Source organism: Brienomyrus brachyistius, unplaced genomic scaffold, assembly GCF_023856365.1.
Source record: "Brienomyrus brachyistius isolate T26 unplaced genomic scaffold, BBRACH_0.4 scaffold100, whole genome shotgun sequence".
Lineage (NCBI taxonomy): Eukaryota > Metazoa > Chordata > Actinopteri > Osteoglossiformes > Mormyridae > Brienomyrus > Brienomyrus brachyistius.
The window spans coordinates 34,118-61,778 of NW_026042375.1; the positions used below are offsets into that span (position 1 = coordinate 34,118).

At 47.0% G+C, this 27,661-nt stretch overlaps 1 protein-coding gene across 13 annotated transcripts; it reads left to right on the forward strand.

The window, feature by feature from the left end:
* On the forward strand, positions 1–26,298 carry LOC125727508 (protein kinase C-binding protein 1-like). Of its 13 annotated transcripts, XM_049004296.1 has the most exons (21): positions 6–617; positions 2,096–2,161; positions 5,872–5,942; positions 6,480–6,631; positions 9,946–10,164; positions 11,208–11,321; positions 11,617–11,712; positions 11,810–11,897; positions 12,029–12,084; positions 12,880–12,957; positions 13,465–13,580; positions 15,267–15,745; positions 16,165–16,272; positions 16,671–16,826; positions 18,589–19,152; positions 20,412–20,834; positions 21,162–21,364; positions 21,887–21,967; positions 23,229–23,307; positions 23,743–23,982; positions 24,198–26,298. In XM_049004296.1, exons 3-21 carry the CDS (start codon positions 5,918–5,920, stop codon positions 24,380–24,382), a joined length of 3,462 nt encoding a protein of 1,153 aa, XP_048860253.1. In that variant the 5' UTR covers positions 6–617; positions 2,096–2,161; positions 5,872–5,917; the 3' UTR covers positions 24,383–26,298. The 13 variants fall into 13 exon arrangements, 12 of the variants coding, with proteins under 12 accessions (XP_048860257.1, XP_048860250.1, XP_048860251.1 ...); XM_049004300.1 differs by lacking the exon at positions 2,096–2,161 and having other exon boundaries at positions 1–617; positions 10,021–10,164; positions 11,620–11,712; XM_049004293.1 differs by lacking the exon at positions 2,096–2,161 and having other exon boundaries at positions 2–617.
* Positions 26,299–27,661: the final 1,363 nt, after the last annotated feature.

Genomic DNA, 27,661 nt, shown 5'->3' on the forward strand with positions numbered 1-27,661 from the left:
ATTTGATGTTAAGATCAGCCAGCAAAGGGCACCGATAGAAACTGAAAGATGTGGAAGGTGCTTTTATCTAGTCGCTGGTCACTTTTTCTTTTGTCCGGTTTTACTTGTTTGTGAGAATGATCATCTGTGGACAGCTGACAGACAGGGAGGGATTTCTGAAACAAAGGCCTTTCCCTCGGCAAGAGGGCTGCGAGCCAGACAGCCATGTTTTTATGCCCTTTTAAAAGAAAACCCCTGGACGAATATCACGTAAAACACGTGTTGTGAGCTTATGCTGAGGTTTTATTGCGTTCTGCGCATTCATCCGAGTGCAGGAACGCTTTAAAGTGTGTATTTTGTGGCTCGGGCCTAGCTCCTTTTTGTGTGTCCATAGAGCTGCTCCTGCCTGACTGCGCTGAACAAAGATAATCACTCAGGAAATGTCTCAGCCAATCGGGTGCACCCTTACATCCTGCCTGTGAAAGGAGGCCACTCAGGATCCGGCTTCTATCAGACAGCCCCGATCGCCAAGCCTGGAGTGCCGAGCCCTGCTCAGTCTGTGGACTGTGAGGCCGTCCTCCATGTTTTTTTTTCTATAAGCATTGACATAACACTGTGCTAGCCATGCATCCACAGAGGTAAGCTTGATTTCTATTTCCTTTTCTTGCTATTCATGTGTTGCTTGTCTGCTGCAGAGATACAGTCTGATACTTGTGGAGGAGATGGCAGGAGTAGCCAGCAAGGCCCACAGCTGAGTGGCAGGCCCGGCCAGGGCTGGGCCAGAGACAGAGGCAGAGGCAGAGGAAGGTTCTCTCTCCTGCTGGAAGCCTGTTCCTCTGATCACATGGGGGCTCAGACCGTCTCCATATTGAGTTGCAGGTGTGGCCTTAGCAGATCCATTAAAAATATATTTTAAATTATGGCTGGGGGGGAGTTCTTTAAGAACACTAATGTGTTTAACATGTTGACCATTACTGGTTTGACCTTTTTTTTTTTTATTACTGGGGGTTGGGAAATTTGAGGGGTGGTACAGATGGGGGTGGGGTAGGAGTTTGGGGTGGCTCACATAGTCCACTGTGTTGTGGACCTGTGTTACAGTGTGGGAGCAGCCCCCCCCTCCCCCTCTCCCCCACCCCGCCCCCCTCCGGGGAAAGGAGGCCTAACTTATCACTGCTTCCCACAATGCCACTTCAGCGAGGGGCTAGGGTGGGGGTGCAGCAGGAATGTGGGGGGGTGGGGCATCTTCAACTAATAGTCAAAAAAGCAATTTGATACTTTTTCTTATGTAATGACATGAAAATAAAAACCATTAAGCGTATTTAAGAATATAGGAATCTTTCAGCTGAGGGTGCTGGGCTGTCCTGGTGCCGACTCTCCTGCTAGCGGCCTCTGCTCTTACAGAATGTACCTCCACTTTCGCTCTGACAGCTCCCCAGCGTGTAACGCTCATTCCTGTAACAACACGCGACCGCTCAGACTGTGACCTAAGGCCTCATTTCGGCCGCACACAAGACGGCAGCTGGCACAGGGGGCTGTGGTGGGGCATGGTGAGCCGGCACTCGCCCCGGGACTCCTGCACACGCACACGCAGGCCGTCCTGGGTGTGAGCGGCTTGTCCTTTTCAACGTCAGACGCTGGTTTTTCATCTCAGAGGGACTCGACCGTGTAAGGAGCCTGCAGTGGCAGCCATTTCTGTTTTCAGTAGCTGCAGTGTGGTACCGCCCCAGCAGCTTCTACCCAGCCGCGATCCGTAACCTCTAGCTGGCCGTAGCGAGGTTCTGGGAGCTCAGGGACCTTCTTAGGTCTCCCTCGCACAGGGATCAGTCCCTCTTAGTGCTTCTGAATGTCTGTCCTCTGTCACAAACTGTTCGCTTGCGTTACAGTTACTTACAGATCTGCTCCTTCCCGGCTACACCTTATGCATTATGAACGACCATCTTTGTTCTTTGATTGGCTGCTGTGTTGGAGCTGTGCCAAGTCACCGTGCTGACAAGTCGGCCATTTGCTTGAATTTAGAGATTTCATCTGCAGTTTTGTCCGTCTGGAGGGGAGGCTCCCATGCTCGTCCTGCCAGGACGGGTTATTTGTTCTCTGAATTGTTGTTTTTTTTTTGTAGCTGAGATTCTTGACACCCTGTGCCTTGACAGTACATTGCCAGTTGAGCCCTTCAGACCAGGCGAAGGTAACCATTTCCACGCATACGGAGTGTGACGGTACGGCGGTGCTAATGACTTTGTTTTGAACCCAGTGGCCTAACACTGCCATCAGGCTACTTTCATTTTTAATCACTTTCATGGCACGGAGGGGGAGGAAGGCAGCGAGTGCTGTGTCCTTTCAGCGTCTGCAGCACATTGTTCTCACTCCCGGCCGCGGTTTCTGCTGAGGAAGACCTGGCAGCCGGTCGAGGCGGCCTTAAGCGGCTGTGCGAGCCACCGCAGTCGCTGCTGGACGAGATTGCTGCATAGATGGCCGCCAGCATTTACGCAGCCCTTCCCCTGCAAGCTCTTACTGCAGCACCGGTCCTCGCATGTTTTTATTCTTTATTTTCACTTTGGCTGTGAGGATTTTTGTGTTTTTATTTATTTTTTTTTATGTCCTGGGGAGAAATCCCCCTGCACTGCAGCAAAATGCCTGAGAGGGAGTTGGGTTAGAGGGGAGCAATGTGGCACAGCTCGGTCGGCCAATCAGATGTGTCCGTGTGGCGTCTGGGCCAATCGCAGCCACAGCCGAGGTTAAAGATTGACAATTGCAGTGGAGCAGCCGGGAGAGCAAGGCCCTTCTGGAAAATTCCGCACCCATCTTTGTCTCATCCTAGGCTGCCCTAAAATTTTAACGGTCCACGGCTGAAGAATTTGTCGTATATGTTCTGTGCTTTAAGATAAGGTATGCTGCTACGTGTTGTTTTATGTGCGGTGAAGGGTTTGTTAGCTGAGGAACAGGAAGGGAGAGAAGGGATAATAGTAATGGCTTCTTCATTTTTTTTCCTGTAAATGGCAGGGTTTGTGGGGTACACAGTCTGGCATGTGCACTGAAGCTTCGTAGCTCTCTTTACCTGTTGTCAGATGGGGGGATTCGCTGTGTTTACAGGCTGAAGGACGGGGGGGGGGGGGGGGGGGGAGGCCTTGTGGCAGGGTGCGTCGGTGTTGCTGCCCTCTCTCACGGACACAGCCTCCCCATGGCTGGGCCCGGCGGTTGGGGGTAATCGCCTAGGGGGGGCTGAGAGCGCGAAGGTATTTCGGGGGGGGGTCCGGGGCCTTCTCGAGCTACCAGGTGGAGATGAAACTATGGCCTCCAGGCCGGAGCGTGGGTGGGGGGGGCGTCGACCTGCGATCACGCTGCGTGGGTTCGCACGGCAAGCCACATTTCAGTGGGAGGGGGGTGTGGGGTAGGGACCTGTTTGTCAACTTTTAAAGCACGCAGGCTTCCTTATTGGAAAGTCCCTCTGAGAAGGCAGCACAGCGGGCTGTAGCGTCAGCAGGGGTGGGGCGAGGGCGGGGGCAGGGGAGGCCCGGCTGAAAAGGCCTGCATTCCTGCCTGCGGGGCAATCTGCTGCATTTTTTCCTTGTTCTTTTTTTTTGTTGCTGCAATGGGCATGGTGACCTTGCGGTTGCCATGGCAGCGGGGCTGCGGGAGGAGTCGGCCGCGTTTACCCTCGTCCCCTGGGCCCTGCTGTCCCCGTTCTGCCCCCGCTGGAGCCCTGGTATTGTTTGTGCGCGTGGTGGCAGTGGGTGCGCGTGCCTGTGTGTTGGGGGTGGTGATGGGGGGGTGCGCATCGGCTGAGGGGGTCATGTTTCCCCCCGCAGCTGAACCCCGGCGCAGATGGGGGTGGGGGGGCTTCCTCGGCCTTGGGGCCTTGGCACAGCGCTTCAGCAAAGCAGGCTCATAAAAATAGTTTGGCCTAAAAAAACGCCCTGAAGTGCTCTGAGTTCGTTTGGATCTGTGCACTCAACACTTTCGTGGAATAAGAGCAGGTGAGGTGCCCCCCAATGCGAGTGAGTATAACTGTGGCAGTCAGAGGTTTATTCCTTATAAACTTGGTTGTGTTTCATGGAGGAATCACCAACTGTACATTCCAGTGAGTGAGGCTTCGAGTGTTGAGCGTGGCTGTGTTTACGCAAGCTTTTCCCCTGCAAAGGCCTGGCTGCCGCAATAACACAGAGTAATAAGAAACAGGCGTTTTTTCAAGCACACTCGAGATGAGAAGCTGCCATGCAGGGAAGCCCCTTCCTGTGAGTTATTACATTTAGTTATTTGTATTTCAGAGACCTTGTATTGCAATTTAAGTAAAATTTGTATTTTAAAGACATGAAGTACATTTTCGGACTTTCAGTTATAAACCCTTTTATAGTACTTGGTGGTTTACGTGGGTGGTCCAGTGGGTAGCACTGTGGCTTTGTGCCTTGAGGTTGGGGGTTCAAACCCTGCCTGTGTTGTATGCGTGGACTTTGCAGGCTCTCCCGGTGCTATTTGTGGCTCCTGCAGATATTCAGCTCTCCTCCTCGGGCTCAGAATGAACCGTTGGTTTTTGACACAAAACGTTGAATCCCCCATTCGCACTGAATGTGCTTTGAAGTGTGAAGTTAAGCTGTAGTTTTGCTTGGTCAGTGTCGGAGGGTGAAGTGCAGGGTTCCGAAACCTCTCCCAAGTATGCCATTGAAGTTTCCATAGGAGCAGTTTCCATAGAAACACGTTACCAGAGAAACCAAGTTAGCTATGTATAATCTTTCACACGTTGGTTTGCTTTTTAGAGTTCTGCGCTGTCAAATGTTTCCCAGCCAACACAAGCTCTTGTCTTATGTTGTAACAGATATGTTCCAACCTGATGGGAAGTGAAATTCAGCATTTTTTCAGCAAATTTAGTGATGACCAAAAACAACATATCTAGGTTATAATTTCAAAGTTGTTTGGTTGCTTGGATCTCTATACCGACGCCATCCAGGATGCTGCTTCCTTCAGAGCTCTTCTTGCTGACCTCGTGTGAAAGGACAGCGTCCTTGGGGACAAGCCCTTCCAGGGGACAGACTCAGCTAGCACTGATGCGAGGCTCTAACAGATCACTGTTAATCTGAAACACTAAGCTTCTCTATGGAAAGCGGACAAGTGCGTTTCTCTTTCCAAGCACGTTTGCTGAAAAAAAATGTGTGGACAAGATTTACTGTTAGTCAGATTAATTACAAAACAAAAATACAATAAAAAAATTATCTTCACATAAGATTTTAAAATATAATTTTATAAATGTTACTTCAAGTATAGGATGAGTATAAATGAGTATATCCGTGCATGTTTATGCTGAAGAAACACCAACTCAAAATGACGTTATATTGTATGTGTGTTATATGCTGAAAAATCAGGTGAAAAGTTCTTTTTATTCTCAGTTTATATCTTTTTCACAGGAAGCGCTAAAAAAAGGGATCTGAAAAAAATGTTCTGTGAACAAATTTTACGTTCTGGGCCAGCGTCTGTGGGAAAGTGATGTTATAATGTTCAGCTCTGAATATCAAAGCCGGGCCTCGTCTCCATGCCAGAGGGATGTTCAGTGCATTGCTATGGAGATCACTCATGACTCTGGCACTTAGTCATCTGCGGGCACTTGCGATACCTGATGGGCGTTGATGGGAGTTGAATGTTCTGAGGGACCGCAGATGGACAGAGCGGCTCGCATCCGTTAGCACGCAGTTAGCACCGTTAGGTGAGGGTCGCAGTGAATGTTGACGCAGCTGTGAATCGGCATGGAAACGGTTAAGTGCGGAGGTAGACCCAGACGCAGTGCTCCCCCGGGACTCGCCGTGCTGCTGTCGTCACAGCCGTTTACAGTAGAGCAGTAGGGCAGTTTGCTGCCCCACCACCCCCAGCCCCAGCCCCACCCCCACCACTCTTTCTTGTCTGTGACAGCTTGGCTGAGGAGGAGATTAAAACGGAGTCTGATGTGGTCGAGGGGATGGACATTTCCACACGGTCCAAAGGTAAGGAGTGCAGTGGCACCTCTGCAGGCTCCGGTGCTTCTCCGTGGACTGTGCCGTTTTGGACAGGGTGTCGTTCTGGGTTGACAAGCTTTATGGCTCATTTTTATTGTTAGTGCCAGGATTCCGGACAGGCGATAAGAACTTAAAATGCCTGAGCTGCAGAGGACCTAAGTGATTCAACAAAAAAAAAAACAATTCAATCTTCTGAGCTAAAAAAATAACTGCAGCCGATAACAGTGGGGTACACACTCTATAGTTTGCTGTGTGTTGTTTCCCACCACAGCCAAGCCCATCGGTACTTAAGCTTCTGTTGAGACACACTGGTAGGAAAAAAATGTTCCTTGGTTTGCTCATTCTTTTAGAAACTGGAACTATACATAGAATGACCTAAGGTGGTGGAAAGCCTATTTCCTCCCATGTGACCTCACCATTCTATTCTGGATCAGTCTCACCAATGCTCGGCTTGTGTGCATGGATGGATGCATTATGTGATCCTGTCAGCACAGACATGACGCTTCTTCCGATTTGTCTATACAGTCTCAGATCCCGTGTCAGCTGAGCGGGCTGCTCAGAAGCGGAAACTACCTAGTCCTCCCCACTCTTCCAATGGACACTCCCCCTCTGAGGCCTCTCCAAGCCCTGTGAAGAAGAAGAAGAAACCAGGCCTGGTGAACAGCAGCAAAGAGCAGGTATGTCCCCTCACACAGTTACACCGTCAGGGATACTGGCAAACTATACAACACACAGCAAGGCCACCAGGGATACAGGTAAACTACCCCACACACAGCAAGACCATGAGAGACACAGGCAAACTACCCAACACATAGCAAGACCATCAGGGATACAGGTAAACTACCCCTCACACAACTACACCATCAGAGATACAGGTAAACTACCCCTCACACAACTACACCATCAGGGATACAGGTAAACTACCCCTCACACAACTACACCATCAGGGATACAGGTAAACTACCCTTCACACAACTACACCATCAGAGATACAGGTAAGCTACCCCTCACACAACTACACCATCAGAGATACAGGTAAACTACCCCTCACACAACTACACCATCAGGGATACAAGTAAACTACCCCTCACACAACTACACCATCAGGGATACAGGTAAACTACCCCTCACACAACTACACCATCAGGGATACAGGTAAACTACCCTTCACACAACTATACCATCAGTGATATAGGTAAACTACACATCTCACAGATATATTGTCTGGGATACAGGTAAATTAACCCTCACACAGCTACAGGGATACAGGCACTCTCCTTTCCTTACACTCAGGGTAACTGCACTGATTGCTCCCTACTGTAGACCTGTTTTACTGTTTTTAAATTCTTCTGCTACCTGATGCCTTTCTTTTGTGCAGACCTACCTGATTTTGTAAGCACATAAAAATGTGAGCATATCTGTTTTGAATTAAATATAGGAGGACTAAATGCTCAGCTTTTTTAACATGTCAGCAACAATTTATACAGAGCTGTGCGAAAGTCTTAGGAAGTCAAAAAATGTTTAAAGCTAATTATCTGGGTAGTAAGTGTACATTTGCTTTGAAAAAAAACTATTTAACATTAGGATATATGCAAATTAAGAGTAACACAATGAAAACTAGTAAAAACCCCATGAGTTTGTTAAATTTCACCACCAGTTAGCTTAATGAATTAACTTACTAAAAAAGTAAAAAAGATAAGAGCTGTACGAGGTGTATAGTGGTTGAGTCAAAAAATACATGGCTGCACTGGACAGCTGCTGTAAATACTGGGTGATTTCAGCAGAAGTTTTGAAATGGCTAAGCTGACACACCTCGACAGACATAATAGCATAATTTTACACCAAAATGAAGAATTAAGCATCACTTTCATTTGCTGCCTAAGACTTTTGCACAGTCCTATAACTACATCATTGTGCCAGATTTAAAAAAATGTTGATCAGCTACTTGCAACAAAAACTCTACATTTGCAAGAATTATTTATTGTTATCCATAACAATAGCACATATTTTCTTCACATTCAGTCACTGTTCTGTGTCTAGACTCTAACTGACTCTACAGTCTTTGGCCTCATCCGGTCACCTGACACGCAGATCTATCGTGTGCTGGTAACCCCATGACAGAGCAGGAGGCCCCATTAGGCTTGTCCAAAAAAACATAACGTTCTTGAACCAAACAATTTTTTTTTCGCCCTGCTACTAAGTGTTCTAGGTCTAAAATCAATTTCTGTCATTTTTGTTGGTGTTCATTCTGAGGTCCCTCAAAGACAATTTTCAGTGATACCCCTTTACAATTTAAATTGAGGTCAGTCTTGGGATGAATATGCATTCTAAAATTTTTGTTACATTAAATTTAATGCATAAATGTATAAGATCCGTTCTTACTCAGTTTCATATGTTACACATTAAAAGAGAGAGCTAAGGATCATGCACTGATTACAGTGTGTAAGGATCATGCACTGATTACAGTGTGTAAGGATCATGCACTGATTACAGTGTGTAAGGATCATGCACTGATTACAGTGTGTAAGGATCATGCACTGATTACAGTGGGTTGCCACACCCACCACACAGCAAACCACCTCAGGGATGAGAACCTGAGTGCAGCCCTGTGGCTGGTGATACCTCAGCACCACACTAGTCCGAATGGACCAGTGTGAGTTTTTTTCCAGTGGCTGGAGTGCCAATCCTGCCACCAACCCCCAACTTAATCCCTGTAAGTTGGAGGACCTCCTTATAGAGTTGGATGTAGGTTACCGTCATACCCAGGATGAAGCAGTTGCAGGTTAAGGGCCTTGCTCCAGGGCCCAATAGAATAGAATCACTCTGGGCATTTACAGGATTCGAACCTGCTGGCACAGATCCGTAGCTTCAGAGCCACCACTCTGTGCTAACTGTGTTAAAATCTTCAAATTTAAGGTAGAAAACAAGACTTATCATGGTAATGTCATAACAAAACCAAGCCTGATCGACCAAACCTGCACTTTAACATAGTCACAGGTGAATATGTTACTGTTGAATTACACTGAATTTTATTAGTGTGAAGCACCGCGGCTTATGAGTCATCGCCGTGCCTTTGTTCAGGTTCTTCTGTAATAGTCATGTCAATTTTCTGTTCTAATTCAAAATCTTGCACATTTTTCTGCCAATTACATGTCAAATCTGATCAAACTGAGTAAGAATACATCTTACAAAGTCAGAAAAAGACACAAACATTAAATGTCGACGTAACAAACATTTTAGAATGTTTAGAATCCCTAGACTGGGCTCCACTTGAATTGTAATGGCGTTACCAAAGAAAACCGTCTTTGAGGGACTTCAGAACGAACAGCAAAAAATGTAAAAATATATATTTTTAGACCATGCACACTTAATAGGATGGAAAAAAATCAATTTGGTTGGTTTCAAGAACTTTGTATATTTTTTGGACAACTCTAGGGCCCCATACACACAGATACACACCCCTGCTGTGAGAGTGCACGTGACCTGGGTCTGTTTGCTCCACTGTTAATAGATTAGTGAATATGCCCCCTGCTGGGATGCTGTACTCCCTGCCCATTGTTTTTCACTAGTGTTTTCAGTGTCATTATCGGTGATGCCTTAGACTGTCCTGAGCTGATGTGCAGCTGGCACAGAACAGCCACCTCAGTCTGCGCAGTCGAACACGAGCTGGCTAATGGTCACATGATCCGGTCAGGCTGCTGCCAAACAGCTCTGGGGTGAGCTGAGCAGCCTGGCTTTTCCACCCACCCACCCCCCCTCCCCCGCCCTGCTCTGGTTAATTATGTAATCATCTGGCGTGACCTTTTGATGCTGAGGGTCATGCAGGAATTTCTGATTCTGTTTTTTTTTTCCGTTCCTTTTCGGATGCAGCGGATCCCAAGTTTGGGTCGCGTCCCGCTAAGTGCTTTGCTGCCCTGAACACCATGCTTTGTCTCACCCTGTGTGTCTCTGTTCCCCCCCCCCCCTCTCTGTTCCTCTCCCTGCACTCCAGCCTGGCCTCAGACATGGCCCATTTTACTATGCCAAGCAGCCACTCACCACAGACCCTGTTGATGTTGTGCCGCAGGACGGCCGGAATGATTTCTACTGCTGGCTGTGCCACCGGGAGGGCCAGGTGCTGTGCTGCGAGCTTTGCCCGCGGGTCTACCATGCCCGCTGCCTGCGGCTGGCCGCCGAGCCCGAGGGTGACTGGTTCTGCCCCGAGTGCGAGGTACCCGGTGCCCCTGCTCTGGCCCTGGGCCACGGGGGGTGGGGTGGGGAGGGGGGCGGTTGGCACAGAAGGACACGTGGTGGGGTAGCAGCTAGGATAGACTACGCTTTAGTGTGTAAAAGGTCAGTCTCTGCCATCGCTCTGCCACAAAGGAGAGTCACCATTGAGAGTCTGATACCGTACAAAAACGAGTGTGATTCGGGCAGCATCAGTGGCGTGACGACGGGTTCCTCAGAACGGCCAGTCCCGTCCCGACAGCCTCGGGTATGTCGACAAGCGCTATTCTCGCTAACGGTAGACAGCGTCGCTTTTTTATATGGACGTTGTAATGCACGTTTAAGTAGGGCACCGGCTAGCAACATAAAACATGATTAATTACAAAAAAAATGAAAACAGCGATCATTCCGGAACGTGTAAGTTAAAGATGGTTTCGTGACCACCTGCAGCCATCTGTGAACGCCGCCCTGTGATGCAGGAAGCTGCATCTGTGCCACATTCCAAACAGAATCTCGCGTTTTCGGTTCTGCTTTTATCAGGGTCACCTGCTTATCATTCAATGTTCGTTCCAGAGCTCTGCTGATGGAGACACTAACCTGAGCTTGGTGAGGCAAATTGGCTGGAAGTGCAAAATGCGAGTTATTTTGGATAATGTGTCATTCTAGTTTAGTCTAGCACTACTGGACTCAAGTTAAGTGAGCGTTATTCTTATAAACAGCAAGTGACAAAGGGAGGGTTATCACACTTTTTAAAGTGCAAAACACAGGACCGTGTGAAACGGGGGACTGGACACAAGGGTTTATATACATACATTACAGTTTATATATATCATGATTGCAATGTGCATGTCAACAATAAACAGTACAGCAGCAGCTCAACGGGGATGAATAAACATAGTAGCTAAAAGCTAATGATGAATAGCTAAATAATATAGAGTGAGCAGTGCCAGTCTGGGGGGGGCTTGGCTTGACCATTAGCATTTTAGCATTAGCTGAGGCCTACCCGGTGTGAAGCGGCAGCTCCGTGGCGTCTGGTCTCGCCTGCAGAAAATCACAGTGGCCGAGTGCATCGAGACCCAGAGCAAGGCCATGACCATGTTGACCACGGAGCAGCTCTCCTACCTGCTCAAGTTCGCGTTGCAGAAGATGAAGCAGCCAGGGGTGAGTGCATGAGGGGAGCCCCTCAGGGAAGCCCCGACGCCCGGGTGCGATTGTGGGGAGAGGCTGGGCTGGACCTCGAGATGTGTGCTGTGTAGAGAAGAGCACCTTTTATTGACCTTCTGTATGCTTAACCAGAGCAGTAACTCTAACCCCAACCACAAAGGCAGAATGTCGGCCTTCTTAGTGACGTGGCCCGTGCCTCTTGCTCGGGCTGTATCTGCCCAAAGATCATACTGGGTAACCAGGGGTTTCGCCTGCCTCGGCTGAAATCCACTCTGTCCTCTCGTCCCTGGAGCAGACCGAGCCGTTTCAGAAGCCCGTGTCCCTGGAGCAGCACCCGGACTATGCCGAGTACATCTTCCACCCGATGGACCTCTGCACGCTAGAGAAGGTAGGCAGGAGCGGGCCGGGCTGTTCATTGGGCATTCTAGAGCCGTTTGATGATCACATGACAGGTGTTATATGATGGTGGACTTTCCATTTGGCAGAACGTCAAAAAGAAAATGTACGGGTGTACAGAGGCATTCCTGGCTGATGTTAAATGGATCCTGCATAACTGTATCATTTACAATGGCGGTGAGTCGATCCGAGGTGTCCAGGCGGCTTGGGTGTCATCATTCTCAGTGTCATTGCTATTATTATCTGCTTCATATTATTGTCGGGCTCAATTTCATTCATTTGATTGATTAAAATTGCCCTCATCCTAGGTAACCACAAACTGACGGCCACAGCGAAAGTCATAGTGAAAATCTGTGAACATGAAGTAAGCATCCTCACGCTCTGCAGGTCTTTATGTGAGCCCATCACTGCTGACCGCGCTGCCTAGTAAAGGTTTCCTTGTTGAGCTGTTTCATGGTCAAGAGCAGTCAGGAGGTCATTACAATGGTCCGGTCAATTTACAATGGTAAATGCATGCATTGTTTTCTCTAGGTCTTACTTAGGACCACAGCCTCTGACTATTTTCATACATATTTTCAAGATGATAAAATGGTACCTTAGTTATGATTTTGACAGGGTTGCTGAAGATAAGGTCATCGTCCATTATTACAAGATTTGTAACTTGACCTGTTCTCTGTAGAGCCTTAGTGCCCAGCGAAGCATTGAGTCCAGTCTACCAAAAAGCATCATTTCAGTCTCACCTGTTATACCTTAGCCATGCATATAACAAAAAAACTATTAATTGAGTTTGGATTTTACAAGATCAGACTCATGCATAAATGACTGATAAATGTTCATATTTATCCAACCCAACTAATATCTTTAGCTCTTCTCGTTGTGTATCCTGGATGCTCCTCTCGGCCTTTGGTTGAGTAGCTCTCTAGTTAGCTTCTTGCTATGCCGTAGCCTGCTGTCCGGCTATCGCTACGCTAACTGTCACACGTAACCGCTCTCACTGGAATCTCAGCCTAGACTTATGCTTAAGCTAGCTCCTTGTCAGCTATGTGCTTGTGATGTAATATCCGCCTCACTCCTTTGTCACTTTGGACAAAACTGCTTGCTAAATAGATGTATGTAACATAATTTTTCATACTGTTGAGTAGCCCGTCTCTATCCACAGATGAATGAAATCGAAGTTTGTCCGGAGTGTTACCTGTCGGCTTGCCAGAAAAGGGACAACTGGTTTTGTGAGCCATGTGTAAGCTTTCCCGGCCGACACCTGCCGCGCCGTGCGAGTTCAGCCAAAGGGGTCACCGCAGCTGCCAGGGCTTTCCCATCTGTGTCTCACCCCTACCTGCTTCCCCGGGGATGCTGTCAGATCATCCTTTACAACTTTAGGGTCCTTTACGTGTTTAGAGTTAAGATAAGATACTTTATTGTCACTGCACACAAAGCAGTGAAATGTCATTCAGCAGCTCACCAGGCAGAAGGACAGCATATACAGACAAGGACAGTAGATATATCCACACATGGACTCAGAAATACACAATGCTCAAAGAACTATGAAGCCGGAAATATGCAAACAGCAGGAAGAATTAACTGGATCCATGGATTCTATTACATATTGGTGTGAGGGACGCATGTCATTACAGAGACAACTGGTAATGTTTACAAAGACAGGAGATGACTACTCTTGCTAATAGCATTGCATGTGACACGTTATCTAAGCCGTGCTCTAATCCTGACAATGTGCCATGTCTTTTAGAGTAACCCACACCCACTGGTCTGGGCCAAGCTGAAGGGCTTCCCCTTTTGGCCAGCAAAGGCACTGCGGGACAAAGATGGACAAGTGGACGCCCGATTCTTTGGACAGCATGACAGGTGAACAGCTACACGTCCTGTTGGTTCACAGCTTCACGTCCTGTTGGTTCACAGCCTCACATCCTGTTGGTTCGGATTGGCACGCCACTTGCCATGTGATCTTTGAGTAATATAAACATCATGCACAGCTGGATCACGGCATGATCTTCTCTGATACATTTCATGTTTATCATTTCTGCCAGTCTCTTTAGGCTTAAGGTCTGCCTCCTGACCTGACACAGTAATCCAGCAGTGTCCTAACAGGCTCACCCCCTAGAGGGATTCTCCTCTGTAATCCTAAACAAGCTACCTTATCTCAATCCCTGCTGTAGGTTAAATGGAACGTATAAATGTATATGTGGTACCAATTGCAGTTCAAATAGAGTAAGTATCATATTTACTATGATATTAGACCTTTTCAACATATAACAGAACCAAGCACATCCATCCATCCTCCATGCATTTTCCAACTATTTATCTATTGGAGGGTCATTCGGAGGCCTGCAGGCTTTCCCACCAGCACAGAACACAAGGCTGGGGTACAGCCTGGACAACATGTCAGTAGAACCAAATTAATATTAAATCGAATTAGGGTACAATCATTTAGTAAATAGGGGATTTATTGTAGTTTTGGCCTAACCCTGTAATTTGCCCTTCTTTATGATCTGTTAGACAGTATAATGGATTTTTCCAATAATCCATAAAATTTACATAAATTCCATTAGGATGAAGTACGGCCAAGCAAAGGTCATTTTTGTGAGTGAGCGAAAACAGAGATAAACCTTATTCTGTGTGACCAAGAAGCAGAAGCAGCACTACCGCTGTTTATCTAATATGCTCGGCCGTTTACTTTCCACAGCCTGGCGTTAATGCCTTTCAGTTTAATGAGATACACATTCAGGAGAATATGGTTTGTGTCACACAGTGGACCTTTCCATGTGACCGGGGGGGAGGGCTGGAATAACCGCGTAAAATTTTTTGGTTCCCTTGGCGAGCGGAGTGTAGCATTTCAGATTTTAGTAGAGTTTAGGGCGCTAAAATGGCACAGAAAAAAAGATACGAGAACCGTGAGATATACAAAGATCACTGCGAGTGGTTGCCTTAAACATGCATGGTGTCTGCCATGGAGGTACTGTACATATACTTTATGCATTTATGAGCTACTAAACTTTTTCTGTATTTGTGACTTTTGCAAAACTCCCAAAAGATTCCCATTTAATTTAGTTTTTGTTTGACTGATTAGTTGTCATTGTTGACATGTCACAGCACACAATGCACAACAATGAAATGCGTCCTCTGCATTTAACCCATATGAGACATCATTACATAGCAGGGGGCAGCTATTATTTAGCACCTGGGGAGCAGTACATTCCTTAGGGTACCTCCGTGGTTGGGGATTTCAACCAGCATCCTTTTGATCAGAAGCATGCTTCCCTAACCATTAGGCCACCACTGCCTCAAAATTGAGGCGCCCAACGTGGGGCTTGAGCCTACAACCTCGAGATGAAGGATCTATGCTTTACTGACTGAGCTAGCCAGGTTGTGGAAGGGTTGACTGTATATCTTAAGATAAGTAATAAGGCCATAGAGATGGCTGTGGCATCGGTGTGTAAATAAAATGTGATCTGTCTGAATATTAAGTGGTGTGTGATCTCTGCGGTCTTCCGACAGTGAGCTTCATACATCGTTTCCCTGTCCTCCTTTCAGGGCCTGGGTCCCCATTAACAACTGCTACCTCATGTCTAAGGAGATCCCTTTTTCTGTGAAGAAGACCAAGAGCATCTTCAACAGCGCCATGCAGGAGATGGAGATCTACGTGGAGACCTTCCGCAAGAAGTTTGGTGTCTTCAACTATGCCCCCTTCAGGACGCCCTACACTCCTGACAACCAATTTCAGATGCTGCTGGACCCCTCGAACCCGGCAGCAGGCTCGGTGCGACCTGAGCGGCAAGAGAAGATCAAGCTCAGCTTCGACATGAGTGCTTCCCCCAAGGTGCTCCCGGGTCGAGCCACGGCGCCCGCATCGGCAGGGCGTCGGGTCTCGCCCACCGATGCGCCACGTTCACCTGCGAGCACCAACTCATCTGCCCACACTGGCTCAGATGGGGAACAGGAGGTGCCAGAGAAGTGTAGCAGGGGCCCCTCCGGCCTGTACAGCACTGGCGAGGAGAGCATGGACTGCTCAGGTAGATACCAATCTCATACCTCGCAATCACAGCCCTGTCTGTCCTCCCATCCACCCATCCATCTACCATCTTATTATTTACTCATTTTTTATTAATTAAAAACACTGAATTTTATCAGACACTTACAGGATTTACAGCATTGTTTTGTGTAGAAGATACTTTATTCCCCAGAGCAGGAAAAAAAAGAATGTCATTTTTTAATTGGCATTTTACCTGCTTAGACACTTGCATCCTGGAAGGCATCTCACCATCTGGCTACAGTGTGACTTGGAAACAGATGATGTTAAATTAGAACTGGAAACCAGCGATAAAGTCAGGAAATTGTGTGATTGCAAATAAGTGGTACAACATCCCCACCCGACCGCCCAGGTCAGCTTATTCTCAGTTTCATGTCATATTTTTTGTCTTTAATGCCACAGCATCTCCAGCTGCAACTAAATCCTTCTCACCGCATGGTCCCCCGATGCCCACGGCCTCCAAACCGGAGAGGATCTCAGCCGCGGGGAGTATACTGAACCTCAACCTGGGTGAGCCTCCAGCCCTCAACCCAACCTGATGACTCTTGCCTCACCCTCAACATGCCCTTTCTCTACACCATCACTCCTCCATCACATCATTGCCATAAACTTCTTCTCATGCCATTATTGCTACAAGATAGCGGACTCTCACTGACTCCTGACAGTCTTCTGTCCAGAGGAACCTGCATAGCTTTCTGTGCCTAATCTGCAGGGCAGCTGCACTGAATTACTTTGGGTTCAGTGCCTTTGATGCAGGAGAAGGCTTCCATTTGGTACCAGAACCAGCAGCCTGTTGATCTCCTTAAAACTTAAGCCTACATGAGGGTCTGCCTGACCTCTTCCAGCCAGCTTGAGATGGGATGGTGCACTTCTGGTCTGAAGCCACCGTGGGCCGGGGTGTTTTGCAGATCGCAGTAAGGCCGAGATGGACCTGAAAGAGCTGAGTGAGACGGTGCAGCAGCAGCAATCCCTACCAGTAGTCCTGACCTCTCCGAAGAGGCAAATCAGGAGTCGCTTCCAGCTGAACCTGGACAAGACCATTGAGAGCTGCAAAGCACAACTGGGTTTGTATGGGACCAAGCAGATTTGACATCCTCACTGTTATTATCGTTCGCTGGTAACCATATACACACATAGACATTTCTCCAGGCTTCCCAATGGCATGTTCGTTGTAATGATGCCTTTTTACAAGCTGTATGATCTTCTCCGATGCACTCGATCTTTTTTTATTATATGTGAAGTAATGTAGCTTCAACCTGGCCTTTTTGCTTCAGGGAAGTTCAGTTTAGGGTTAGGAATCGAGTTGTTTGTTTTCCTAGAGATCAATACTCTTCCTGTCCTGGTTCCTCGCAGCCATAAAGAGTCAGAGAAAATACCATATTCTGAACAATTCCGATCTTTGGTCATAGAGATACCCCAGTATTTTTAAGGATGTTTTTCTAGGTTAAAGTTGCAGTCTTCAAAGTGTTTCTTGACTGCTGGACCCTTTATGATTGATGGCTGTTCCAATACCTGTCTATGACATCAAGGTCCTCATCATGAACGCTAAAGTTAGCTGTGGTTCCTGTGATTACAACCTGTTTCCCTCACGTTCAGCCATACTCCCATCTCTTTAGTCTATTCTTTAACCTTCTTCTTAAGCATTTGCAGATTGTCTTCTTGATAAGTGTAGTGTACCGTCCACAGTTCCAGTAAAGCTTCTCTCATTATATGTTCTGTGTTCTGGTGCAATAGGTATTGTGATAGTATATAACTAATTTGTTGATCTGTTGATCTTGATTTGTTGAACCAGTCAGTGTCTTGCTACTCCATTGTCCAGTGCAGAGTGTAGGAAATGCTCTGGTTGACTGATTTAATAGAAAAAAGTTACATTCTCTGATAAAATGTACAGCATAAAGGTCTTTTCTCATGCTTATAGTTGACTACTTATGCTAATAGAGCTGGAGTATTGCTGTTACACTGTACTTATACTAACAGAGCTGGACCATTGCCAGTACAATGTACTAATGCTAATAGAACTGGAGTATTGCCATTCTACTGTACTCATTCTAATAGAGCTAGAGTATGGATGTTACCATGTACTCATACTAACATAGCTGGAACATTGCCATTACAAGGTAATAATGCTAATAGAAATGGAGTACTGCCATTATACTGTACTCATGCTGACAGAGTTGGAGTATTGCTGTTACATTGTACCCATACTAACCGAGCTGGAGCATTGCCATTACAATGTAATAATGCTAATAGAACTGGAGTATTGCCATTATACTGTACTCATGCTAATCCAGGTGAAATATTGCTATTAAACGCTACTCATGCTAACAGAGTTAGAGCATTGTACTCGTGCTAATAGATTTGGAGTATTGCTACTGCACTGTACTCATGCTCATAGGGGTGGAGTATTGCTGTTACACTGTACTCATGCTAACACAGCAGGAGTATTACTGTTACACTCTACTCAAGATGAGCTAGAGTATTGCTGTTACACTGTATTCATGCTAATACAGCTGCTGTATTGCTATAACACCATACTTATGCTAATAGAGCAGGTGTATTCGTGTCACATTGTATTCATGCTAAAAGAGTTGGAGTATTACTGCTACACTGTACTTATGTTAATAGAGCTGGAGTATTGTCGTTACACTGTACTCATGCTGAGCTGGAGAATTGCTGCTACATTGTACTCTACTTTAATAGAACTGGATACTATAGTGTTTCAGGCTAAGGACCTACTTCAGTGGTTTATCTGTATTCATATTATAAGTGTAGGGCTCTTTTCCTGCACCTGTTCACTGGCTTAATCATCCTCCTGTTTCTCTTCAGGAATAGACGAGATCTCCGAGGATGTGTACAAAGGTGTGGACCACAGTGACTCGGAAGACTCAGAGAATTCCGATTCCAGTGACCCCGAGGATGGGAGTGACGAGGACCAGAAAGCAAAAGATGGCCGGGACGAGGCTGAAGACAAGGACGGAGATGGAAGAGATGGCAAACGGAAGGCTAGGGTACCGTCGGCGAGTGAAGAGAAAGAGAGCAGCACAGATGCCAAGGCGGGATTGACTGCGGGTGAGAAGGTGGCAGGTGCGGCCGGCACTGCCGAGCCTCCAGGGAAGGAGCTGCCGGGCACCGACACCGATAAGGAGCCTCTGGAGAAGTGCGGGTCGGTGTCGGGCACGGCCACACCCCCGTCGAAGGACAAGCCTCGGGTAAAAGAGGAAGGCAAGCAGCCTACAACCCCCAACCCAGAACCAGAGCCCGACTCGGACTCGGAGCAAGAGCTGGTTATTGACCTCGGGGATGAGCAGGCTGGTGGGGAGCGCAAGAAGAACAGGAAGGAGCCCGGGACCACCTCCACACCCAAGGAACCCAGCGCACCTCCTCCAGAGAGTAAGGCTCCTCTCCAGTCACTCTCCACATTGGCCTAAGCTGTAGACATTTACATTACATTTATTTTATTTAGCAGACACTCTTGTCCAAAGCAACACACGAGAGGGGCAAATAGCACACTGCAAACATACAGCTGTCAAGGAGTCTACATTAGTGCAGCTAGACTTAGCTTCTAAAGAATGTCCCGGTACAAGTGTAAGAAGTACTGGAGCAGGAGCTATACAACTATCTTCCAAACAAAGCAAGAACTTATTAACACCCAGAAAAGCTGTAGAACTGCAGGGAGTACCTGGATTGTAATCTTTATTGTGCATCATCCATTATTCTTTGTGGGAGACCAGCTCAATGGACTGAGCCATCAAAACACGGAACCCAGGCTGAAACGTGTCCCCAGGGCCATCTCTGCTAGTCATTTTATTTGAGTGTGGATATGCTCCAGGTCCTGTGTCCCACAGGTACATTTTTGAGTCTGGCCTTTTATGCAGGTGGTATCGGGGCGTACGGTCTGTACTTCCTCAGGAATGGCTCCGGACCATTTCCCTGATTGGATAAGTGGACGTTGAAGCTGGATCCAAGAGTACTTTATGTTGTTCTCTGCCCATTTATGTAACTCAGCCTATTCCTTACAGCAGGGGGCAGGTTTTTGAGAACCAGTTTTAAATTAGCACCTCTGACAGATGACACTTTAGGTCAGGTGACTTTCATCCCTTCACCCATCGTCCATTCTACATATCAGATACAGAATTACAGTGAGCGTGGACCCTATTCCGGGAAGCACGGGGCACAATGGCCAGGGGCACAATGGCAGGTTGGGTTCCAGTCCATAATAGGGCACACACTCCCACACTACAGCTAATTTTAGTAACACTAATTTGCCTAAATGCACGCTTTTTGGATTGTGAAAGGAAACCGGAGTATTGGAGAGGAAACCCATGCAAACCCGGATAGAACATGCAAACTTGACATTGACACAGCTGGCTGCAGGCCCCCCAACCCCCCAGAGGTGCAAAGCTGCCCTCTGAGTCACCCTGCAATGCAAAAGAGTGACCCGCTGTTCTGCCGTGCCACCCACTGAGCCGCTGTGCCACCCAATGAGCTGCCATGCTGCCCAAAGAGCTGCTGTGGCACCCAATGAGTTGCCCAATTAGCCACCGTGTCGCCCAATAAGCTGACCGCGGAGCTAATGAAATGTTAATTAGAAGGAACTGTCGATGGCTGTTGGCCACGGCCAATTTACAGTGTTGATGTTCTGATTTTAGGTAAATCTACAGCGCCTTCCAGTGTGACTGCTCCTCCTCCATCCGACTCCACCCCTTCGACACCCAGCGTGAAGGACCCTGCTCAATCACCGGTCGCTGTCCCACTCAGCATGGTCTCCTTCACTCCGGGACCGGCAGCACCCCCACTGCCCGCACCCAGCACGACGCCCACAACCACCGCCGCGCCTGTTAAGAAGCAGCGCCCCCTGCTGCCCCGCGAGACCGCCCCCGTGGTGCAGCGTGCTGTGGTCTGGAACGCCCCTAGCAAGTTCCAGACATCCTCACAGAAATGGCACATGCAGAGGGTACAGAGGCAGCAGCAGAGCCAGCAACCGGCTGCTCAGACGCAGGCGCAGAGCCCGTCATCAGTGCTACAGCCATCTTCTGCAAGCACGAGATACCAGACTCGGCAGGCCGTGAAAGGTGTGTCCCCCTAGGTGGATGTTTGCGGCGGTTGTCAGTGAGGTGCACTAAAACTTTCAGTCTCACACCTAGGTTAAGAGGACTGCATACTGACCCTGCGGGCCAGGGGGGGGTCAAGTTACCTTAGAGACTCTGTCCCATGTGCTGTAGTCAGCATGGTGCAGTAACACTGACCATAAGCGACCCATAAATAACAATGCACTATAACCAGCCGACTTTCCATCCCACAGCTGAAACACTGGAGTGATTGTTTGAATGTCCGATCCCCTTTGCCACAGTGGCCATGAGTACTCTCTAATTGTTGGGTTTTTTTGATAATGCTGCCAGCTGTCCAGCAGAAGGACTCCCCCCAAGGCACGTCCAGCTCAGTGGTGCCCCTAGTGACGGCAGCTCCAGCCGTCCCTGCAAGCGCAGCCCCCGCTGTCTCTGCTAGCAGCCCCTCGTCGCTCTCGTCCTCGACCACTGGAGACTTCCAGATCGCCACTACCTCGGCCGATATAGCAGCTGACATAGCCAAGTATACCACCAAGGTGAGTGGCTTCCGATCATGATAGGAAGAGAGGTAAGGAGCAATGCACTGATTACAGTGGGCTGCTGCACCCACCACACGACAAACCACTTTAGGGATGAGATTCTGAGTGCAGCCCTGTGGCTGGTGATACCTCAGCACCACATTAGTCCAATGGAACAGTGCGAGGTTTTTTCCAGTGGCTGGAGTGCCAATCCTTCCACCAACCCCCAAGTTAATCCCTATAAGTTGGAGGACTTCCTTATAGAGTTGGATGTAGATTGATGTCATACCCAGGACGAAGCAATTGCAGGTTAAGGGTCTTGCTCAAGGGCCCAACAGAATAGAATCACTATGGGCATTTACAGGATTTGAACCAGTAACCTTCCAGTTGCTAGCACAGATCCCTAACCTCAGAGCCACCACTCCGTCCCAGGATCATTCTGATCATGGACGTGACAAATATTCAGCCGCCTGCTTTCCTAACCACTGCGTACCATAGTGCCGAGCTACAAATCTCTGACATCAGAAATCTGCTTTTCAGATAATGGACGCCATTAAAGGGACAATGACGGAGATGTACAACGACCTGTCGAAAAGCACATCAGGAAACACTATCGCTGAGGTGAGCGTCAGCAGCAGCACTGTTTATCACCACACACGTTGGTGAGGGCCCCCTATTGGCCACAAACAGTCACTGCACTGCATATTAAACACATTCTTTAGTAGATGGTAAAGCGTCATGTTTTGCTAACCAGCTAGCTAGCTGTAATCTAACTCTACTCACTTGCTAGCTAGCTAACTGAAATGTTACAAGCAACCAGAGGTCTGCGCGGGATGGAATTTTAAATCCCACTCCCACCCGTATCTTATAAGTCCCATCTCACCGCAAAGGAAAAATATGTTTTCTTTCACTGTGTTTCATTTCAGTTTAAGGATAAAAACAAATATACTTTCCTTTCTGGCTGCTGTGCCAGCAAGGTGCTGTGTTCATGGGACCACCGGGACATGGACAAGTGTCAAAAGGTGGTAGATCAGCACAAACAAAATCCACGCATTTGTGTGTTGTTTCACTTTTTAGTGCAGTTATCACTTTTGATTCAGTTGCACTTGGCACTTGGCATGAATATCATGGATGTCAGTGCAGTCTGCCTCTTCCCTTCAATACTCAATGCACATGCCATTTTAGCCCTGAAGCGCCAGACTTGTTCTCAGTCTACAGTAACACTTTGTTGCATTTGTCACAATGGGCAAAAGGCGTGGTTGCCATTATCATCACTGACAAATATCCAATTTCCCCTTAATTGGATTAATAGTTTGATAATTACCTTTCCTTAAACTGCAATTTACATCCTTAGGCACTAAAATTTTGTGTCCTAGGTCTGCCATCATTAGCCGACCGCCAAGAGTGTGATGAGGGACTTCTTTACGGAAGTGCCAGGATAGGCCGACTGTGTAAAACCTAAACATAAATTAGACGGATTAGTCTATTTTGGTTTTATTCAGTGAATGTTTAAGTGTAACTTTCTGTACACTCACAAAAATGAATAACAATAGTAATTTAACACAAAAAAATATCTGCGCAATACTTATTTATTTAAATTAAATTCGTCGCGAGTCATTTCAATTGTCCCACTCCCGCAGTCAGAAATGAAAATCTGTCTCGCGGGCCCCTCTATTGCTGCGGGTCCCGCGGGAGTGCAGACCTCTACATGCAGCAATGAAGTGATCATATCCCCAAAGTGACTTTCCGATTGGGGCCCCACCAGTGACAAATCCGTCCCTAAGTGTCAGGTCAGTGGGAATCTGGCCCCTGAACTTCGTGTGCCGTTTTAATGCATGACTCCGACTGAACTGCTCCTGCTCCAATCTAATCCTATCTACAGATCCGGCGCTTAAGGATCGAAATAGAAAAATTACAGTGGTTACATCAGCAGGAGCTGTCCGAGATGAAGCATAACCTCGGTACGTCACTTTCTACAGTTCTTAGCAGTTCTTAAGAATAAAATAGATCACAGGTTTCTTGTTAAAAGACCATCTGTGTGTGTGTGTGTGTCTGTGTGCATGTATAATTAAATTATGTGGACCAAGTGTCCCCACAATGTGATTAAAAACTTATTTTGACCTTTTGGGGACATTTTTTCAGTCCCTACAAGGGGAAACTCGATTTAATGAAAATTTTATTTAATGTGACTGCAGTAAAAAAAAAAAACTAAAAATGCCAAAAATCTATTTTGTTTGATTACTTATGGTTAAGGTTAGCACTGGGTAGAGTTTAAGGTTGTCATTGTTGGGATTAGGGTTATGCCCAAAGAAATGAATGCACGGTCGCCGCAATGATATGAATACAAACGTGTGCGTGTGTGTGTGTGTGTGTGTGTGTGTGTGTGTGCACACCAGAGCTCACCATGGCTGAGATGCGGCAGAGCCTGGAGCAGGAGCGCGAGCGCCTCATAGCGGAGGTGAAGAAGCAGATGGAGCTGGAGAGACAGCAGGCCGTGGATGAGACCAAGAAGAAGCAGTGGTGTGCCAGCTGCAAGAAGGAGGCCATCTTCTACTGCTGCTGGAACACCAGCTACTGCGACTACCCCTGCCAGCAGGCTCACTGGCCGGAGCACATGAAGTCCTGCACGCAATCAGGTACAGTCCACTGCGATTTTAATACTTTAACGTTAATGTTATCACACAAACAGCCATTAGAATGACAGCAAAGCATTCTGTAGCTTTGTACAGTTGCACAGTCAGTATGACACACACTTTCATGTGCATAAACCCCCCGTTGGTGAGTCAGTGACTCTCCGCTGTGTCTCTATGACTCTGGCCCTGTTTCTAACCTTCAGCTTCCTCTTCCTCAGCGGCGGCCTCGCAACAGGAATCGGAGCCGGAGGTGGCGGCAGATGGAGGTGGCAAGGCATCCGTCCAGGCGGCCAGCGGGCAGGCGTCTCCGGGGGAGGGCGGGGCAGCGGCGCCCCCCCTGCCAGACAAGGACTCAAGCACAGAGCGGGGGAAAGACAGTGGCACCCCTGTCGCAGGTTCATAACCCGCAGGAGGGGCCAACTCCGGTGTGACGTGGCCTGTCTGTGATTTCGTCACAAAAGCATTACACGTGGACGGTCCCCGCACACGCTGGGGTGGGGTGGCACTTTTTAAATGTAAGTATTAAGAACTATTGAATCCTTCCACGGCTCCTCCCCCGTTACCAGCATTTTGGGACACACCCACATTCCCACGTATCCTCACACAAGCACACGTGTGGTGGACACCGCTCAATCAGGCCTCAACATTCTCCCGAGGAAGGACGAGGCCCTTGGCTAGACACCACAGCGGACACCGAGGGCCACAGCACGTCTCAGCGGTTTTCTGGAAGGAGATGGAAGCTTCTTCGGCTCTGTTCCCCTTGACGACAGTTTAACGAATGCTTACCACCATCTCATCCCCAGCAATAACTTCAGTATTTCAGGAAGAAAAAAAAACCTTCAAAAGGAAACTTCCCCGGTTCCTTAAATGTTCTTCAGTTTTGTATAAAAGTCTTTTTCTCTCATGTGGTATTGTTAACTTGCTGGAATAGTGAAAACTGAAGTCTGTGATTTGTTAATATCCCCGAAGACCACTCCCCTCCCCCGCTCTATCGCATTACTGAATGACCCACGCGGGTGACAGGGACTGTGCAGTTATCAGTGACAGTGTGGAAAGTCGGGGTGTCTTTATGGAGACGATCCCACTCTTGTCAGTCTCTCTCTCTCTGAAAAATAAGCTATCTATGGGTGAATGCATTTGACGTGCATGGCAGGTTCTGTGTTTATGTAGCAAAGATCAGTCCCACAAATTCATTTGCTTCACAGGACCGGGAATCAAGTTGTGATGAGATGCTACAACAGCCAAGGAGGGAAAACCAGTTTCCAGGGGACTTACCCACACTGTCATCCACCACAGACATCATTCGATAAAACACAACAAGAAAAGAGGACAAGAGAGATAAATGTATAACATATACCGATGACTGTACAGATACACAAACCTCATGTTTACTCATTAGATCTTTTTAATTTATATGGGAAAGAGGCACATGTTAAAATATCTCTGGGTATTGTTATCATGTAAAAATTCCTTCTGCATAGGAAATGCTGAAGTGGTAACTAACATATACACAAGGAAATGAGAGGGGATGCTGTACGCCATTTTGAGGTTTACAACATGCTTACCTGATTCCAACTCTTTTGTATTATTACTTCCATATATATATAATTGTCTTTCATTCATATCCTCATTTCATATGATTTAGTAGAGATATGTTTGGAACTATATCTTAAATTACACATAGAGTATAAAAGACTTTAAAGTGTACAAATAACTACAAGCCTTTCAAAGAGAAAGTGAACAATTATTATTCTTATCGTGTTTTTTCATTGCATAAAACACGAGTCTGCCTTTAAACTGGACGTAAAAACTGCATTTTAAGTGCTGGAACAAGGATTCTCGTGTTACTAACATTTTTCTAGGCAAACCTGTCGATGGCGCTGTCTAGCCACGGAGAACATGATTAGACAGACCATCGGGTGGACATCGGATGGGTTGCCTCCAGCGTGGCACCAGGAAAGGACAGGGAATCCAGACTTACTCTGGAAGCCTCTATATCAATGGTTAACACTGTGCTTTGTCTCATTTAGCCTCTCAGCTGTATCATTAAGGAAGACCTTACATACGTGCAAAGGTATGACTCCTATAGAGATAATCGCAATCGAGAAGGAAGAAGAGAGACTGTGTCACTTGTGAGCAAGTTTGTCTCACGGTTTGTTGTTTACATACTGTAAATAAATACCCGGGATTTAGAAAGTGTCAGTCTGACTACCACAGCCTTTTTCTAACTACCGTGAATCTTTATTATACATGTAAGTTTGCACTTTCATGTTAAATTGCCTGGAGCTCGTTGACGTATAAAGCATATTGTAAAATTTTCATGGACAATCGTTTGTGTTTTTGTCACTATGACATGCATCATATTATCTCAGTTATAACTGTTTTAAATTCATGTTGACAACACATAACATAAAAAGTAAAGCAACTAGCCGCTTGACACAATTGCATGTACAGCGTAATCAGGAGGTCATTCTGTTCCTGCACCAAATGCTGCGAAGGCGGGCGAGGTTTTGTGACAGATAATCGTTTATGAGTCAAACAAAAGACTCTATATGAATTTACCAATATAGCTAAATGCGTAGCATCCCGTGAATATTTGGGCCAACAGCCCTCCGGTTGAAGCCTCCCCAACAATTACAATGCATGCTCAGGCAAACTATACCAGTCTCCAGTTCCAGTAAATATAGGTCATGGTCCTAAAAATAACTGACAATAGCTAATATCTCGCAGAATCATGCCGCTTGTCAACTAAATAACAAGCCCTTCGCAATTCCACCTTTATTCAATTCTGTGATATTAGGAATGGAATTTTTGTTAAAAGATAAAAAAACAGGTCGAACTATACACGAAATCTGTTCTTCCCGAGACTGGCAGCCGGAAGCTCGCGCAGAGTTTTGCTGCTGCTTAAGCTGGACATACTGTATCAGCTGGAAATTATAAAGAAGCGTGCATTTATGTTCGTGATCGCCTTTATTTCTTTGTCTCTACTATTTGTGAGACATGCATATCACTTAGGGGTGCAGTATAAACAAGAAACCTGACGCCCCGACCACTTTGGGCTTGAAACCTAACGCTTTTTCTATGTCGGCAGAAAGACCCACGCTGTCTGAACAAAGGCCTTGCACTGCCATCTGCAGGTACAGAGATAGGGACTCCCTCACGTTCAGTTCAATCTTTCATGTATTACTACATACCTATATACAGGTATTTCTCTGTAGCAGTCTATTGCGTTTATTGTGAATTGTGAATGAAAGCTTGACTGAAGCAGAATCATTACGCAAAATGCGCCGATGTGACGCTAATATACCCCACACATACATAAGCGATGCATGTAAGATTTGTTACGTATCCGTCGACAGATATTAAGTATTAATCCCAGTTCATGATAAAATAATAGCATCCATTAATACCAGCACTCAATGGAACTGCACTGCCGCGTGCCTCTGCAATGATGTTTGGATATTTTCGTGACTTTTCAAGAAAATAAGATTAAGCCGATTTTACGTAGCGTTTAGTAGCGACATTAGGACATGTTCTTTCGGTTGGCCATAAAGCCCAGCGTAACGGGCCAGTGTTATGGCGCAAAGTCACGCTTATTGTCTTGAAAGTACTGTGGACGTTCGGGTGATTTTAAATCTATATAACGTGCACCACACAATTTCCACGAAACCTAGCCTCTTAT

Coding starts and splice junctions, on each gene's coding strand:
- LOC125727508 (XM_049004288.1), top strand. CDS start 653: ATGTGTTGCTTGTCTGCTGCAGAGATACAGTCTGATACTTGTGGAGGA. Junction 16,827..18,588: donor GAGCTGCAAAGCACAACTGG/GTTTGTATGGGA, acceptor GTTTCTCTTCAG/GAATAGACGAGATCTCCGAG. Junction 23,983..24,197: donor GAAGTCCTGCACGCAATCAG/GTACAGTCCACT, acceptor CCTCTTCCTCAG/CGGCGGCCTCGCAACAGGAA.